The 18,900-nt window shown below is 37.6% G+C and overlaps 1 protein-coding gene across 5 annotated transcripts in view; it reads left to right on the forward strand.

The window, feature by feature from the left end:
* RELL2 (RELT like 2) overlaps positions 1-18,900 on the forward strand; it is a 610,006-nt gene that overhangs the window by 411,715 nt on the left and 179,391 nt on the right. For all 5 annotated transcript variants that reach the window (XM_044069084.1, XM_044069083.1, XM_044069081.1 and 2 more), the window contains one exon: positions 14,393-14,458. In XM_044069084.1, coding sequence (XP_043925019.1) covers positions 14,393-14,458 — 66 coding nt within the window. The remainder of the gene's footprint in view (positions 1-14,392; positions 14,459-18,900) is intronic.

The following is an 18,900-nucleotide window of genomic DNA, read 5'->3' on the forward strand; positions in this document are numbered from 1 at the left end:
GTCTTTACTCCTTCCACTTTTTATGTATCTATAACATGGTTTCCTATTACGCTCAATAACTTTATAATTTTATATAAAGTTTCTTCAATTTTTCTTTATCTTGTCTTACACTATGCTTAATTTGTTTGTCCAACTTGTTTATTTCAGTTTCCAAATATGTAGTACAACCTCTTTCATTTCTTATAGTTTTTTACTCCCAGCTTAAATAAGTATCTTTTTCTTACGGAAATATATCCTCCTGTCATTGTATGCCTAGATCCAGATGTTAAACATTTTCTGATTTTTTGCATTCAAACCATTTATCTTTCAAAATGTTCCACATTCCTTCTGCAGTTTTTCCACTGAACACATCACTCCACTTAGTTTTACACAGTGATTGTTTTGCTTCCATATAGTCTGTAATTAACCTTCTGTGTATCAGTTTAGATTTCAGTTTGGCAGAATTAGCCTTTATAACCCCATGATCACTGCACATCAGTGGTGGGAAAACTTGACATGAAGTAACAGTAATTTCTTTAGGTACACAAACAATGTCTAGTATGTTCCATCCCCTGGTAAATTTTTTTACAATCTGAAACTTTTGCTGTTCCTGAACATACATTGTGAATAATTTCCTTACTAATGTTGTTGAATCAATATTATTCCAGTCTGTTTCTGGTCAATTTAAGTCCCCAGCCACTATTATTCTTCCCTCCTGCATTTCATACAAGAAATGTTTAAATTCCTTTAGATCATCAGCACTTGACTTTTGTGCTCTGTACACTCCAACAATTGTTATATATTTCAGGGTTCTCTTGATTGTCATAGTTACACCATCTATAGTATGGGTGTTATCATTAAACATGTAATAATCACAGGTCTCATAACTGTCTTTAATCCCTGTTGTAACACCCCCACTTGATTTTTTGTTATAATATCTGTTACAGTAAAAACATTTATACCCTGACAGAATTGGTTTCCAGTCATTGTTCTTTAACCATATTTCACAAATACCAACAAAAATCTTGTGGGAAATTCTCCAATAAAAATCTTTAAATGTTCCTAGCATTAACAACCTTCTGAGATGCATCAAATGCTGCTATTTGTAAAATGTTAAGTTTTTGACTTGACAATTAACCTGCCTTATGTTTGTCAAATATTGCAAAATATCTGTTGCAAAAATTCTCTTCCCTGATCTTAACAAGTGCGCACCATCCTGTCTGAATACGTGTGTCCAAAATTAGCCATAGACACATTTCCATTTTTTTAAATGGGACATTTTTTCATGTAGATATTCACCCCACAAATATTTTCATTCACAGTGACCCGACTTTCCTTTCTATATGCGATTTGTAAAAAATACATAATAACACCTGTACAAGATATGCTATCTAAGAGGGCTGCAACTTCTCTACTAACAGTCAAAGAGTCCTTATGGATGAGATCATTTGTACTGACATAAATAAAAACAGATCTGTATTTCCTTACACTGAGGCGTTCTAACACCTGCCTCAGATCCTCTATTTTTGCTCCTGTCAAGCATAACACTATTCAATGTTCATTATCTCCTCTGCAAACGTAAGTGTAAGTTCCTCTAATAACTGAATTTCTAATTACAATAATATTTTTCTGACCAGATGTGAAGAATCTTCAACTTCTAATTCAGTAATAATCTGCTCTATCAGTTGTTACAAAGAAATTATCATGATCTTCATTACCATGATTAATGCCACTGTGTTTCATTACTTATTACATTTGCAAGCACATAATTCTCATCCAGCTGGCTTTGTACATCCACAGTTTGAGCCATGCTGTCAATGTCTGCCTTTTTCCCCTTTTTTTTCTGACAGTAATGTTCTTCGATCTTTCCACATTCTATTTTGATTTCTTCCTTTTCTTCTGCTCCTTGGATCTTTTTTCTACCTTCTCTTTCGGAAAAATGATAAACCAAAAAACTGAACTGGTGTAGACAGAAACGGCAACCTGAACTAACTGAAAAGATAAAATTTAATGTAAAGCGCTTTTCATTTGATTTAGTTAACAAACTTCTTCAGACAAAGATAACATCACAAAAAAAAAACTAATATATATCCCAATTAAAAGCTAAATTGGTGCTCATTAAAAAAGAGTAATTACTACTCATTAAAATAGGAAAAGACACAACAAACACTCACCATTAAAGGTGTCTCACATCTTCTTACAGCTTAACTAAACTAAAATATGCTACTAATAATTTACAAATAGTATTACATAATACATGAAACATAAAAATGTATACACAGGGACAAATCAATTCAGTGTGTAAAAAATACAAACTATCACTGATTCAATAACTGTTAAAAAATCATATTTGAATATGTAAATACATTAAAATTTCTTTTCATCTCTTTAAGCTTTTTTGGTTAAATTAAAAAAGACACAATTAGAAATTTCTTATTTTCGAGAGTGTCTCTCGTAAGATAGTGCCTAAAGGTTTGATGCATTACCAATTTCTGACTGGCCTGGTCGCCAACTCTATTTTTCATAAGGAGCTACTTGATTTATTCGACCAACAGGGTTTTGAATGATTGGAATTAATGATTAAACATTGTACCCTGTCGGTCGATTTGTTGAATGTACAGGTTTCAGAGTTGGATGACCGGATCAAGTTGGATAAAGAATTTTTTTAGATATAAATATGAGTATGGGCGAGTTTTTTCTAGCACTGACGAATACCTGGTAAAGCTTAAAAATAACAAAATCAAGAAACTGGATAGGGACTGTAAAGCCTATTTAGATGGCTCAGCATACCCGTCACCATCACCAGCAGAAGTTTGGCAGGGTCAGTCAAGAATTGACAATCCATCTCGTGTTAACAGGGCTCCGTTACTCAATACTGGTGAGTCCTTACATGAGAATCAAACACCACATATTGCTACCACCACTAATGCTATGGTCAATGATGAAGCAATGCCAATTCAGGTTAGATGTAGTGAAAGATTGCTAAATTCTAACAAGACTGGCCAATTATAATTCTAAGTCTCGAGACTCTCATTTTTTAGGTGCAAGAACGAAGCAAATGAACGGCCAATACATGCAGAGGCCCAAACAGAAATGCAAGACTTACAAGAGTTAAATAATGTTTTTTCTGTTACTGAATGTGAAGATCACAGTTTTGACTTGGGCCTTTTAGATGTTTTGGATGTATACAATGAATCTAGCAATGATTCTCATGTTCTTGATGTTTCGTTTGTTAGTGATGATGCATTAAGTTTACCTCTTCAACAAACTGAAAGATTGCTATAATCAAGGTAGTTAGTGGAGTGGAAAGAAAGGTAGTGGTTGGATGGGGTGGGTGATATTAGAGTGGGAGTTGCAAGGGCATAGCCAGCATGTTTTTAGGTGTGTTTTAGTAAAGTTTTGAAGTGGGTGCATGATGGTACGGAGGTAATTGTGGGTGGGAGGGAGTTCCATAATTTGACTATGGCGCAAGAGAATAGTGCTTCACCAGCAGAGTTATTGGCTTTAGTGATCTGCAAGTGATTTTTGTTGCTGGATCTTACTGGTCTGGTGGTGCAATAAGGTTGGAGTAGATTCTGGAGGGATGGGACATTTAGTGTATGGTTTACTAGTTTGTGAGCGAGTGAGAGTTGATACCATTGAAGGAGGTGAGGGAGTTCAAGCCAGCCCAGTTCAGCAAGTGAGAGACAGTGGTGACTACGGTAGGATGCCCCTGTGGCAAATTTGGCAATTTTGTTGTAGCAGATAATAATAAATAAATAATAGATAATAAAGATAATTTAAAATGACTTTTATAAGGACAATCACACAAGCAATATGCAACTAAATATTAAATTAAGGACAGTAAATTTGTCGCTCTGACCGTACAAGTTGCATTCTGTGTAAATTTATAGCTGATGTGGCTCATTGGGATGGCTAGAGTTGCCCCGTCTAAAATCTATCCCTTTTTAACAACAAACAGTGACAATTAAAGGCAAAACAACAAAATACAAATCAAAGTAAATCTTTTTGTCTACAAGCTATTCCTTCCTTCTTACAAACAGTGAAAAACAGTGGTAAAAATAAAATATAAATTCAAATAAAAACTCCTCTTACCAAGCTACTGCACAGTTAATTATAAACCAATACAGACTGATTAGATAAGCTATGGATTGTCTGCTCTGCAATGTGTGAATCTGTAGCTAACTAAGTCCCTTGGGATGGTCAGACTTTGCCTGCCTAAAACCTATCCCCTTTTAAGAACAAACAGTGAAAAATTAAAAGTAAAAGAACAAAATATAAATTAAAGTAAATCTTCTTGTCTACAAGCTATTCCTTCCTTCCTACAAACAGTGGAAACAGTGGTAAGAAATAAAATAAAACTTCTCTTACCAAGCAACTGCACAGTCAATCCCAAACCAAGACAGGATTGTTTAGACACCATTTGGCTTTCCTTCTGACAGCAGATGCATGACTCCCTACAGTGTCACATCCAAAACTTTACACATCAGTGTCTGCAGAACACTTCGAAGACTTCATTTCATTCAGGATCAGCACCACATTCAGTACAACTTTCTGTTATGTTCTTTTTCATCTGCACCCAGAATATTTACTAATGTGCTAGCCATTGCAATGGAGGTCTTGCGGGAGAAAGAGGTGTATCTGTTTCTCCTGCCTGGATGACTGGAGCCTGATGAACTCACTGAGAGATTGCCTTGTAGTGACACCAGTGTGGGCATTCTCTTCAATGCAGTGCTGAGGGTCTTCATAAATGTACAGAAGTCTACTCTGATTCAATGTCAGAGGACTGCCTTATTGACACACAGCTATGCCCTATGAGTATTGGTGATTTCTATCCACAGAGATAACCTAGAATCATCATGTCTTTGGCAGTCTGGGTGAGGATGCAAATGAGGGTCCAAGCTCATGCCTTCCTGTATCTTTTGTGATTAGTGATAGCTATATTATTTATGGTACCCTTTGCTTGTAAGAGAATGTTGGCATTGTGGAAAATATCAGGTATCAGTTAGTTCATAGATCTGCTTCTGCTTTCAGGCATGCATTACCAGGTCCTACAGTGGGGGCTCTCTCTGGCACTATTACCATGGGTCTTCCCTTCCTGCAGCCATACTCAAAACAACAAGGACAGGAAGTCTATTTCTGATCTTCCATGCTTCAAAGGAAATCATTCTCCACACAGATGGGGGCTCCTGGTCTTCCACATAATCCAGCTGGAGCTACACATAGTTTTTCTTGCCATGAAACATGCCGAATGAGTGCTGAAAAGTGCTAAACGCAAGACTACTTCTGACTTATTCTAGCAATCTATCTTTCTTATGGTACCAAAACAAACAGATACCTATACCCCTCCCTTTGCAGAGTGGCAATCTATGTCTGGCTATTAGTTCATAGAGAGGGGTGTCATTCTCTCGGCCACATTTTGGGTGAAGTGAACATATTGACAGACACCCTGAGCCTCTCCTCCAGTGCTGTCTTGGGCAGGAGGCTTCAGAAGTCTTCTTTGGTCAGAGTCCACTAGGAATGGGACATCCTGGACATGGACCTGTTTGCCCCATGACAGAATTTAGTTATGTCTCTTTTCTGTAAGCTGCAACATAACAAAGAGAAATTGGTGATGGAAGCATTCCCAGTCCCATGACAGTATTCTTTCCTCTATATCTTCCCAGATTTTCTGCATCCAATAAAACAAAAGAGAAAAGAAACACCAACAGTCATAAGCATGTGACTTCCTGCTCTCAGTTTCCTGACAGTACAGGAAATTGAACTAATTCAAGAAAAGGAAGTACACCTCCTCAAATGGGGCAACAACCTGCTCAACCTCAGGTAATGTTTAGATTTTAAATTCTTCTAACCCCTACCATCCTGTTATATGCCCAGTCCAAGTTTTTAAAAGTGATTTAGTGCACTAAAAAAAAACCTTACAGTCATTAAACTTATTCTGTTAAGTGGAAGAGGTTCTCGATCTAGGCAAAGTGGTATTTTATACTGTCCACTTGCTCAGCATGCAGGTGCTTTTTAGTTATTCCATGGTCAAGGTGCATATGTCAGCCACTTCTGCCCATTGTGACCCTATTCAGAGCAAAACTGTATTTCAGGACTTGCCGGCAAAGCATTTCCTTTAGCATCTCTGTCCTTTGAAGAACCCCTTGCCCCCTACCAGGACTTCAATTTCATGACTGACATGATTCTCTATCCTCAGTTTGAGCCTGGTGCTTCAGAATCTTTAAAATAGATCTCTCGGAAGATGCTTTTCTTGGAGTTCATCATTTCTGTTCAAAGGACTTCAGAGTTTCATCCACAACTGGTGCATTCATCCATTTGCTTTCTTTCAGGACTGAGAAAATGGGAGGGGACTTCACATCCTAGATATGTAACATCATCTCATGTTCTGTTTGAAACCAGAATGTGAATTGCGGAAGATGGAACTGCTGTTTGTTGCCTTTGCCTCAGGAAGGAAAGGACTAACAGCTGCCACACAAATTCTATCCAAATGGATTGCTAACTGCATTGCCTTTTTGCCAATGAATGACAAACTCCCTATTAGAAATTGCTGGTGTCAAATGTCTCTCCACCAAGGGTGTGATTCCTTTCAGCACTTGCTTCAGAAATATGGTTTTGTCAAAAAAAGCTTCAATCATAGACATTTATGTTATTGCTACTTTGTCCACACTTTTACCGGATTCCACTAATTAAAATTTTTGTAGTATGTTTATTAAGAATCATTCTGTTTCTAAACTTTAAGGCAGATGTTTCTTATTCTTCTGTTTGGGATAGTTATGCCACAGTAAACATTTTGATTTGAATTGGCAAACAACATCAAAATAACAATCAAAATAATTATCCACATTTTCTGTATGAAGTTTTTGATTTCAAACAGTGCTTATCTTATACTTCAAAAATACTTTTGTTCTTTTCATCTTTTAGTGGATTATTGTTTGTCTTGAGATAGAAGACAAAAAATACATATGTTTTGGAGATACTGGTATGTCTCATCTTTATGTTCATTTTTAAAGGGCTACCTTTTCACTGTACATTATGTTTCTGTACAGTTGGCTTGGCTTCAATTTTTACTAGATGTCCTGGTAGAATGACTTATCCAGTGGCCACAAATTAATAAGTATCTATTTTCCTTTTTGATCTGCTCTATAACCATCATGGAGGAGAATGTTAATGTCATTAATTGGTCTCACTTTTAAGCGGTGCTATCTTTTTTTAAAGCCTTTGATATAGCTTTTAGGTGCAAGGCATAGTTCAATGATTAGAAGGAGGCTTGGATGCTACTTGTGCATATTTTTAATTAATGTTTTGCCATTCTGTATAATACTTAATGTGTATGTGTTCGTGTAAAATTCACTCTTACTATGTATGTTTAAGTGTATGTATTATTATTGTTGTGTCAATGGTGTAATTTGTTGTTCTTAAAAAAAAAAAAAAAACTTTGGGTTTGCTCACCTTGTGTTCTACTATTATCTGGTCAGATTTTCATCAGCTGAATGCTTCTTCCCTACAGAGGAGCAGTGATGGAGGTGCACAAATCACTTTTATATATCTGGTATAGTCATGTACCGACTTCTGTTCTTTAAATCACACTGAGTTCTTACAGCGAAAGTCTGTAGCAGGCAAACACAGAGATTCACTGGAGAAAAAAATATTATAATAAATCTAAAAATAGCTGATTTTTTTATATAGGAAACTTTAAATAAACTGTATACAGATCCATTCTGGGGTTGGAATAAAGGTATCTTTACTATTACACATTACCGATTCTGGAAGATCTATTGGCGTACTACAGTTGTCCTACTTACTGTATTACATTGTCTTTTCTGTATTATTTATCTATTCTATCATTGTTTGTTAATATTTTTAATGTTAATCTTAATTGTATACAAGCACTGGATATTACCATCTTGGATGTTGACTTTTAAGAAAATATTAATAAAATAAATTTTGAAAAAAAAAAGGATTTTATTTCTAAATTCAAGGATAAGACAAGACAAGGGACCAGATTTCAAAAGAGTTGTTCTCCGTGGAAGTCTGCCCTGATTCCGAAAGACTTGCTGTTGGTGTAAGTGACTTACTTTGTGTAAGGCCTATCTATAAACAGGCTTACACTGGGGACCATATCCCAAAAGTCCTGCTCTCAGCGTAAGTGGTTTCTTACACTAGGTCTTCTGGAATCATGACCAAGATCTTTGTAAATATAAGGGATGGTCTTTGTCAGTGAAAATATACTGGCTTGCTCACCATATCCTGTTCATGTCACTGAGTGTTGACCTCAAATTGTTTGCTGTAATGTGAATTATGATATTGTAATATTTCTCTTGGATTCGATATCTGTACCTCTGATTTTCACTCCCATTAAGCAGCTCAGACTTACTCACTATGAGGTATGTGTCAGTTTTACAGACTGAGTCACCGACTGTAATTTTGCTGCTGGTAGTTTTAGTGTGCTTCTAACTGGTTTTGGAACAAGGCTAAATTTAATAGACCCCCCCTCTCACCCCAGGTTTTCTTGATTAATATAATACCACTGCACAGTGGGTCAGCAACTGCATTCCCGTAGGGAATGTATGGTTCTTGAAAGTAAAATTAGCAATTTTTCCTCTTACATCTATCCTCTGACATTTCCATCTCATCTCTACTATTAAGACACCTTTACTATTTCATCCTTCATACTTTACTAGCCATTCTACCCCTTCCACTGGCTGACCACTTCAACAAATTTACCCTCTACCCTTTCCACCAACTGACCAGTTCAACAAATTTACCCTCAACCATTGAGACTGTGGGACTTGCCAAGCCATTCTTCATGAAATATTTTAACTTTAATCATTCTTTACCCATGATACATGTGAAATGCCTCCTTATTTGTCATACTATAGTTAAGTATATGTATACAACAATGTCAATACATACAATGGTTTGGATTTATTATTAAAGTAAATGTATTCTGAATATGTAATACTGTATGAACAAAACAAAGTAAGCAACTTTCTGCTACCTTTGAAATTACTGTTGTCTTTAATGTACTGTTTGGCCACAAGGTGAGGGTAATACCTAAAAAAGCCCACTTGACCAGTACACATAGTTAAGAAATGTGAAATAAATAACCAAATACATATAGGCTGTTGGCTACATGTTTGTACTTGATTACAGGGGTATATAGGATGAAGGCATCTCAGGCAGATGAGAACTTCCATCATTCCTCTAATGGGGGCTGGTGAGAAGGAATAGAAATGATAACAACCAGTGCAATCATGGATATACTCCTATAAGAACATATGCTGAGGTTTTCAAACTCTCTCCAACCAAAGCCCTTAGGTAAATCAAAATGATTATTTAGGGTGTTGCCTGTTGTTAGTTTAGCCTCCATTTCGAGTATAAATTTACACCCCACAGATATTAAAAGATGTGTTAAAAAGAAGAATCCCTTTGTGAATGTTATACTTTTTACAAGTCCTTAAGCTAACAATCAACTGCATACCAGTTATTTAAATGAAGATTATAAAGAACTTGCATAAAGCTTGTTTTTTACTAACAAAGCACGGCACAGTTCTATTCATGTGTAATCTTGTCTTTTGGTTTATATTGTGCTTTCTAAGATGATAGCTTCAGTGGCAACATATTGGTTAGAGCTTGTCTTTTTGTTTATATTACTATCTGTTCCTAACCAGGAATGTGAAAATAAACCTGCTAACTCATTTTAGAACTGCTGTTTGTATTATGCAGCGTACAGGTTATATCACCTTATAAATACAGGTAATGAAAACATTCATAAATGTTGCAAATGGTGATTTCACAAACAGCAAACATCTCCTTTTGGGGTACAAACAGTACCTTTTAGGCAATTTTTCAAACTTGACAGTTATTGTATTCAGAAAGAATTCTGTAGGAATTACTACATTGTTCATTTTCTGAGAAATAAGAATAAGATGCCAAAATTATGGGGCAGTGATACCTAATTAAAAGCAGAAACATAGCTTAGGCAATTTTCATTAGCTTCATCTTCAAAGCGTTTTGGTCTGAATTGAAGAAATTACAGTTATCTCATTTGTGATGTAATATAGAATCGTAAATAGGTCAAAGTTGAGGGAAGGGTCCTTCTAGTGCTGTAGCAAAAACTTTTATACTAGTTTCCTGTTAAAATTAAAAACACATACACACACACACACACACACTCACACACACTGCAAACAACTGAATGTGTTCATTTAAGTAGTTACAATATCAGTTGCAGCTCCTTGAATGCTATTACTGTGCTCACATTCACACTTGATCGGTAACTCTTCTCACTATGGAATGAAAAAACACTGCTGGGAACCACCACGATAAAATGAAGAGTCCAATTTATTTTAAGAACAAACAAGCGCTTTCACGCATACAAAATGCGCTTCATCAGGTTATTACTTTATTATTACTGTGCTCACATTCACACTTGATCGGTAACTCTTCTCACTAGCTGAGCGTGCCCGTTAACAGGTTGCAGCTGGAGAAGCTGACTATTCTGCCATCTTGGATGTAATCTAATGAAATGGCCTTGTGCAGAATTTCAAATACAGTCTCCAAAAGTAAAATGGCCTCATAACTGGCAGTTTCCAAATCCAAAAATTAGAAAGTGTATTTGTCAGATATATGACAGACATAACTCTGGTGATTTTATTTATTTTTTGCCTCATATTTTTCAACACACCTACCTTCTATAGTTATATTATATGTATATATAACCTGTGAACTGAAACTGGCTATATCACAGATTCACAAACATCAGGATGAGGGGATATAAAATGGAAAGAGAACAAGATTTATAACTGGCCCTTGGGAGGTTGGCCTAATGGTTAAGGTGTTTGCCTTACAAACACAAAGTTCAGGGTTTGAGTCTCACAAGGGATAATTGGCTAGGCTTAAAATGGCTCACAAGGGAGTTAGCCTAGTACTAATCTATGAACCTATGAACCTAATATGGAATAGGACTTGGGATTGACCCATTGGGAATGGAAGCATACCTCCAACCGAAGGATACAGGGGATCATAAAGCAAATGACAAGTGCTTGCAATGTGTGGTGGGTTCACTGTAGGAAAACTGGGTTGGGAAGATGGACAGAGGAATAGGTCACAATTTTCTTTATTTCATGTCATGATAATGGAACATTGAGCACCTGGCAGTGTCACTAGTATGGAGGATGAATGAGTCAGAAAGCTGGGGCACTACCACTGTTCTTCTATAGGGAGATGGTGAAAAAGACTATAGAGATGGGAACAAGCATTTGATAGACTGAGGTTGTTTGGATTACAAACAAGCCACTTTTCTGATGTGCAAGCATTTTTGTTTACTTCAGGAATCATAGACTAGTTATTGGGAACTTGCCAGTCTCAGCACAAGAAGTATGATCCTAAAGAATTGGACATCCCAGAATTACAAAGTCAAATTCTTATGGTTATGGGATGGGGATAGCCTAGGGAACAATGAGATGGTTAAGGCACAACTGTGTGACTCACCAGCATTCTTGCATGGAGAATTGGTCTTTGGGAATGGAATGGACACCTGCTGGGTCACAACTGAAGTGTGGGTGTAATATGAGGTGGGCATACACAGAGAGAGTGGACAGAAAGCATTTCATTTTATTTTAGTGATATACTTGCTGTTCTCACACAGGATTATTTTTTTCTTCATGAAATGGCAAAGACAATGGTTGATTGGGCGCGTTAAAGTATTACTGATATTACTTTTCATCAGTGAAAAGTATGGAGAACAAAAGCCTTCATGGTGTTTGCCACTGAAACTAAACTGGGAAAACTTATATTGCATATTAGCTCTGGTGTCTTTAATTGGCTAATAGTAACATGAGAACAATGGTTAGAAAAATAGCCCTTATAAACTGTTTCAGGTAGCATTGGCCAGTCACATCTCCACTGCCTAGTTGGAATATTATTTCCAGTTGCACAAAAGTCAATACAACTATGGGGGATTGGGACATAAGTGACACCTATGGACAGTGAGCTTAAAACATATATAAGTCAAAATAAAAAGCCTGAAAAACTAAATAACTAAAATAATATGGTTAAAGTCTCTCTGCTAATTATGAATGTGATGGTACATTGTTTGTAACCTACAATGAGGACCTGTGTCATCTGTTATGATGCTAAGTCCATCTGGCAGGATGTGTTATTGGTACATTGACAAAAAAGAACAAACATTAATACTGCTGTACGTGTCTGCTCTCTGGAAGTTTCTGATCAATACATTTACCAAGTTACACACAAATGTAATGAAAAGTCTGTTAGCTTTTGTTTTCACTTCCTTTGTTATATCACATATCAATTTTATCCTGCATTAGAACGGTTATGATAACAATCTCAGTTTTCTGAAGCTTGACCATTTCAGTTTTAAATGTGGTTAAACTCAAACAGGAACTGTACAATTTGAGGATTTTTTTTATAACTTTCTGGCTCCTGTTTCCTTCCCCACGTCCATCATGGCACTTTATATATTGGCCTATTTGTTCTTCCTTGAATCAACGTACTAGAACATTTGGAAAGGCAGGAAATCAGAGTTGTCTTCTAACCAGGCTGTCTGTTTTTTTTCTATGCTCCTGACATTTCCCCCAGTAACAGTGCAGTGCCTGTAATAATGGACTCATCATCACAAGTTCAAATTCTTAGCTAAAATGCATGCACTCTCCTTGTAGGGGGAGTAATTCTCCCAACAGGATGAATGCATTGACATTAGCTAATCATTCTTGCCTCTCTCTGTCATGTTCCTCCAGTGTACAGAGAAAAACAACAAATGTGAGCCAACCAACATGGTGCAAGAGCTAATAAAAATAACCAGCAGAAATACAGGTGTAGATAAAAATAAAGGCAGCCAAATGTATTCAAAAAGGTTAGCACTTCTTCAGACCAACATAAAAACTGTGTTAAAAATTCACAAACTTAAGATAAGTCATTGTAAGAATGAGCCAGTCACACTAAATCATTAGCAACTATTAACATACTTAAACAACCTGTAAGCAATCATCTCTTACTCAACAGTGCAGGCTTAAGGGAAACTGCACTGTTGAGTCCTGGTTGTCTATAGGCTTGTAAAGAGATGATCCATTTAAGCTCACACATATTCCTCCTGTATATGGGCTGCTAACTAAACCCTAGTTAGTCACTTGGGGTACAATCAGGGCCAAAACCTTGGCGACAGTCAGCATGGCTGCAGTCCGAAGCATTGCCAGGATCTATAGGAATGGAAAACTTTACAAAGTGTGTACCAACGATGAAGACTTTTCCTTTGAAGTTTATAACATATGAATGTAGTCAGTGGATCAGCTATGTTTTTATTTCTTGTGTGTGTTTTTTACTTCACTGCAGCTGATTATCAGCTGTTACCAGCTCCTCTTAGGATCATAGAATATTAGGCTGTTGACCCAGAGGTCATTTCAAGCCAGGCCGTTTCATCCTAATGTAGTACCATAGATACTCTAGTCAATACCCAGGATTGTATTTAGTAATGAATGTCACTATTGTGTATTGTGTCATTTGCTCTTGCTCATGTGAATACTGCTGTGTGTTTGTTGTTGTCATTTGGCATGGATGATGACGGAGAATGCTCTAGTGTTTAGGATCAGTTCATTTATCTGGTTAACAATGGAAAAAAATAAAAAAATAAAAATGTTTATTTTCATATGGTACCTTATTAGCCTACTTGAAGAACTCCGCAGATTCAAATCCTGTGTCTGTCTGCATATCTCCGCACCTGCCCATTTGATTCCCACAACAGTTTGTATACAATCATCCTGCATAGCTTTGTATCACATGTACATTTAAATGTAAATCAAGAGATTTGGAGATGATAATACTGCAAAAGTTTTTGTCTTTAACAATTGGTTGGTCAAAAATGCAGTCAAGGATAATGCAGCTCTTGTTTCCTGCCACACAGATGTTTTATTCAATAAATTATGTTTGTCATGCCTCTAGGAATAAATCCTAACTCAGGCTTCACATTCCAAGGTTAGATTTGCAAACAACATATTTTCTAGAAGTTGTTTGATTTTTTTTTTTTTTTACTGTAAGTTGCACCTCCCTAGTATTTGCATACGGTTCTGTCTCTTTGCTCTGCTCTGAAAAAAGTCAATAATACATGCAGTAGAAGTTGTGCAGAGTTTATGCAAACTAAACGAAATCGCATCAGTGTCTTACAATGCACAGCGTTAAAGGTCAAGGTACTGCTATTTTTAAGTTATTGTCTTCCCACTTGTCTGCCGAAATCCCGGTAGATAAAAGCAGAAAGATGCTGTGAACGCAGCAGCATCTCTTCCCAACACAGCTGCTAGACAGGAACAGCATGCAAGATTGATATGTATTGTTAGCAGGGGAGGGTTGGCTTTCTGTAATCTGCTCACCAACTGCATGCCACCTTTTTTCACAGATGACTCTGAAGATTTGAACGATGACACAGTGGAGCAGATTGTGAAATGCATCATACACAATGAAGGTAAGAAGCTTCCTACTGTGTTCTTGTGACCTTAAACTTGAAGAGTTAAATATATCTTACAAAAACGGTTGCAGACAATTTTAACAGTTGCATGCAATAGACTTACATTCCGTAGGGTTTGTATTCTGTCTCACTGCAACCTTTTACTACACATGACCTGTATGAATGCACATAGTTGATATGTACATCTTCATTTTTCTCTCACTTCCTGTCAATTGTCATCACCAGTAATTTCAGGATATATCAGTGTGGAAGCAAACATTATGCAATATAAAAATTACAAACTTAGAATTAGTGCTCTTTGAATAGTATCTTGATATCCAACAAAGGATTTAACATTGTCAAATCAAAGCCAGGTTCCTGAAGATGTTGGTTTGGCTAATAGACTTAACCTAGGGACATTCTTAGATAATTTCATACTTTCTGATTACCAGAGCTGAAATAATTACCATAAAAATAAGTAATAAACCTGTTCTCAGCTTCTTACAGGCAGTTCTTCCTTAGTGTCTGAAAATATTTTATCCTACAATGCAGCCAGTGGAAACTTAATTTTAAAAATCATTTTGTCCTGCTAGTAAAATGCACATAGCTGTTACTCAATGATTATAGGGAGGCATAACTGTGCAAGTGAATGAATGACTATACCTTATATTTCTGAAACTATTTAAATGTAGAGGATAGTTGGACTGAAAAAACTGCCATGTTTGACCCTAACTCTGTATCAGGCTGTGTGAGCATAATTGTCAAATGTCTCACATTATGACGTACCTAATTTATTTTGGCTAGTAGTAACAAAATCATTCTGTTACAAGAAAAGAAATCAAAATTTGTTAAAACTGACTATGTTGTACTCTACAGTACAAAAAAAAAAAACTGTTATCGCTAATGTATTTGATTCCACAGTATTTTGGGGCACAAGTCCATGTTTGACCATGAGTTACTCATTGTGTTATACATTTTGGGGGAGGAAGGTTGAGAGGTATGACTGCAATCACAGGACTAAATGAAGGTCAGTGACAACAGAAGGACTTTATTCATGCTTAGAAAAAAGCACATCTTTTGTGTAATAGTACCTTTCCTTTGTTTTTGTCCCATGCCAAACTAGTTCTTCCTGGTATTTGTATTGCTTTCTCTCTCAGCTAGTACCAGACTCCCTCATATGTTTAACTTCCTGTAGATGCATGAAATCTGCTCAGTATAAAGCTTCATTGTGAGGGTCTTCTAGAGCAATGGAGAACTGAATCTAGTGAGTGACTATTAAATGATAGGCTTAGGAATGTAGGAAGAAAAGGAAACAGTGAGGACTGCCATGAGAATCGTCTGATGCAATCTACTGGTCAGAATCTGTACCGGCTACTGGAATAGCATGTAGTGCTGATAGACAGCTGACTAGTGCAGGCCCTATATACATGCCTGATTTCGCTGTGCTACAGACTTCTGTTACAAGGCATCCTGGCTGCTACCAAGAACAAGAAAAGCAACACTTCACTCTCTCCCATGAAAGGTAAGTAGGAGTGATCTGCCCCTCCAAACACAACTCTGCTGGTTTGAGCTTGTGACCAAATCTGAGTAAATGGTGCAAGAGACAGATGCCCTGCCTTTACATCGGTGGGCCAGCCCATGCTTCTTTTCTTTTAAAACAAAGGATATGTGAGAAAGAGACATTCCTGATCTCTCTGAATATGTGTCCCAGGCAGGTATGCACCTTGCATTGAGCAATATTCTACCTTCACCAAGGATGATGCCATAGAATGAACAAAAGATGACTGACTTCAATAATTGGCTTAGTTTCTGGTAGTCTGCACCTGTCTCCCCTAGGCTTCCGAATATAGGCTAAAACTTTATACACCCCGTTAGAGCCTTTTTTAGTTAATACCAAACTGACAAACTTACTAACATATAATATAAAGATGCTTCAGCTCAATGCTGGCAGCCTAAACAAGAAACTCCACACTGTACAAGCTATCACAACCATGGATAATACGAAGCTGTGTTATTACTGAGACATGGTTCAACTTCACAGAAAGTATTCCTGCAGTGCAAGGTTTCAGTGCCTTCCACACATTTAGACCATCAACTGCACAGACCGGGACAAAAGTTGGAGGATTCATGATCTACATTAGTAACAAGGATAACTCTAGGTTGGTTAAACAGGACAATGCCCGATAGTTTGTCCACGTGCGAATGACCATAGACAAAGTCCCATTCCATATCCTAACAAGCTATAGGTCACCTCAATGTTTCAGCAATCCCATAGTTCATACCTAGACCAAATACCCTATTCATGGGAACTTTAACTACCCCTCTATAAACTGGGGCTCATGCACTGCCTCAGACTCGCAGACACAATATTTCCTGGACTTTATCTGGGCAAGGGTATTTTTATTAATAGTGCTCACATCCACCAGAGGTTCAAACATACTGTAACTGGTACTCACCAATATGGGAGAGTGCCCCCCCCCCCCATGCCATGTCCTCACTCGTGAGGTAACCCCATGCCATGTCCTCACTCGTGAGGTAAGACCACAAAGAGGTTTTTGAAATAAAAATGTATACACTGTACAGACTGGTCAGTATTTAGAGAGGCTGCTGTGACAAACAACTGCATTGACTTGGACACATGCACTGATTCAGTCACAGCTTACATTTCTAAGTGTGTGGAGGATGTAACAAACACCAAACTCATCACCATATGGCCAAATCAAAAACCTTGGCTAACTAGTGAGGTGTACGAGCTCTTGAAAGTAAGAAATGCAGCTTTCAAATCCCAAGATATGGAAGCTTTAAGTGTGGCCAGAGCCGCCAAACTCAACAAAAGTATCAAAGAGGTGAAAAGATCCTATGGCAGAAAAATTCAAAGCCACTTCAGGGACAAGAAGGATACCAGGCAACTATGGAAAGGAATTCAAACCATCACTGACTACAAGCCTACATCAGCTTCATGTGATGACAGAAATGAGTTTCTGAACCAAATGAACAAATTCTTCAGTAGGTTTTATGCTGATAACAAAACAACAGCATGCAGAATCCCTGAAGACAAGGATGCAGCAATGCTGAGCTTCAATACAATCAATGTCACCAGAACCCTAAAACGTGTCAACCTAAGGAAAGCAGCTAGCCCTGACAACATCATGGGCAGGGTACTAAGTAAATGTGTGATGGAACTGGCTCCAGTACTCAATGACATCTTCAAAACTTCACTCCATCTAGCCAGTGTTCCAAAATGCTTCAAGGAGATGACTATCATTCCTCTACCCAAGAGACCACAGCCAACAACTCTGAATGACTACTGACCAGTTGCTTTAACCTCGATGGTAATGAAGTGCCTGGAGAAGCTGGTCAAAGATCATATAGCTTCAATTGAACCTGCAATGCTGGACACACTGCAATTCGCGTACAGGACAAACTGCAGTACAGGGGATGCCATCTCACTAGCTCTCCATGAAATACTGAACCACTTAGAAGGCAAAAGCTGCTATGCAAGACTCCTATTCATCGATTTCAGTTCTGCCTTCAACACTGTCATCCCTTAGAATCTGATATCAAAGCTACTTCAACTGGGCATAGACTCTCATTTATGCAATTGGATTCTGAGCTTCCTTACTGAAAGGCCTCAAAAGGTTCATGTGGGAGACAACAGCTCCAGAAGTATCATCCTGAACACAGGAGTACTACAGGGGTGTGTCTTAAGCCCACTCCTTTTTACTCTGCTGACACATGACTGCATGGCCAGATATGAGACGAATAGGATCAGCAGATTCATGGACATCACCACTGTTATTGGCCTGGTCAAAGATGGAGAGGAGGAGGCCTATAGGAATGAGATTGATCAACTACTGGTCTGGTGTGACAGCAACAATCTAGCAGTGAATGTCAGCAAGACAAAAGAGTTGATTGTTGATTTCAGAAGATTTCAAGTACCACACAAACCTCTAATGATGAAAGGGATGACAGTGGAAAGCGTCAAGAGTACAAAGTTCTTGGGTGCTCATATCACAGAGAACTTATCCTGGTCAGTCCATGTATCTAGCACAGTTAAAAAACCTCAGCAATGCTTGCACTTTCCAAGGAAACTTAGGAAGGCAAAATTACCAAGCTCCATACTTCAGGTCTTTTATAGGGGCACCATTGAAAGTGTCCTGACCAACAGCATTACAGTCTGTTATGAGAGCTGTAACAATCAGGATCGGAAGGTTCTCAACAGAGTTGTAAGGATGGCAGAAAGAATCATTGGCACCTCCCTTACACATCTGGAAGATCTACACAAATGCCGGTGCATCGACAGGGCCAAAAAGATTTCCAGCGATCCAGCATATCCTGCAAATGGTCTGTACACTCGCCTCTCCACAGGCAGGAGATACAAAAGCCTGCATTGTAAGACCACCAGACTAAATAACTGTTTCTTTCTGCTCTCCATTAAACTGTTGAACTCTTGGGAAAAA

Source organism: Protopterus annectens, chromosome 4.part0, assembly GCF_019279795.1.
Source record: "Protopterus annectens isolate FY-2018-M chromosome 4.part0, PAN1.0, whole genome shotgun sequence".
In the NCBI taxonomy this organism is placed as follows: Eukaryota; Metazoa; Chordata; order Ceratodontiformes; family Protopteridae; genus Protopterus; species Protopterus annectens.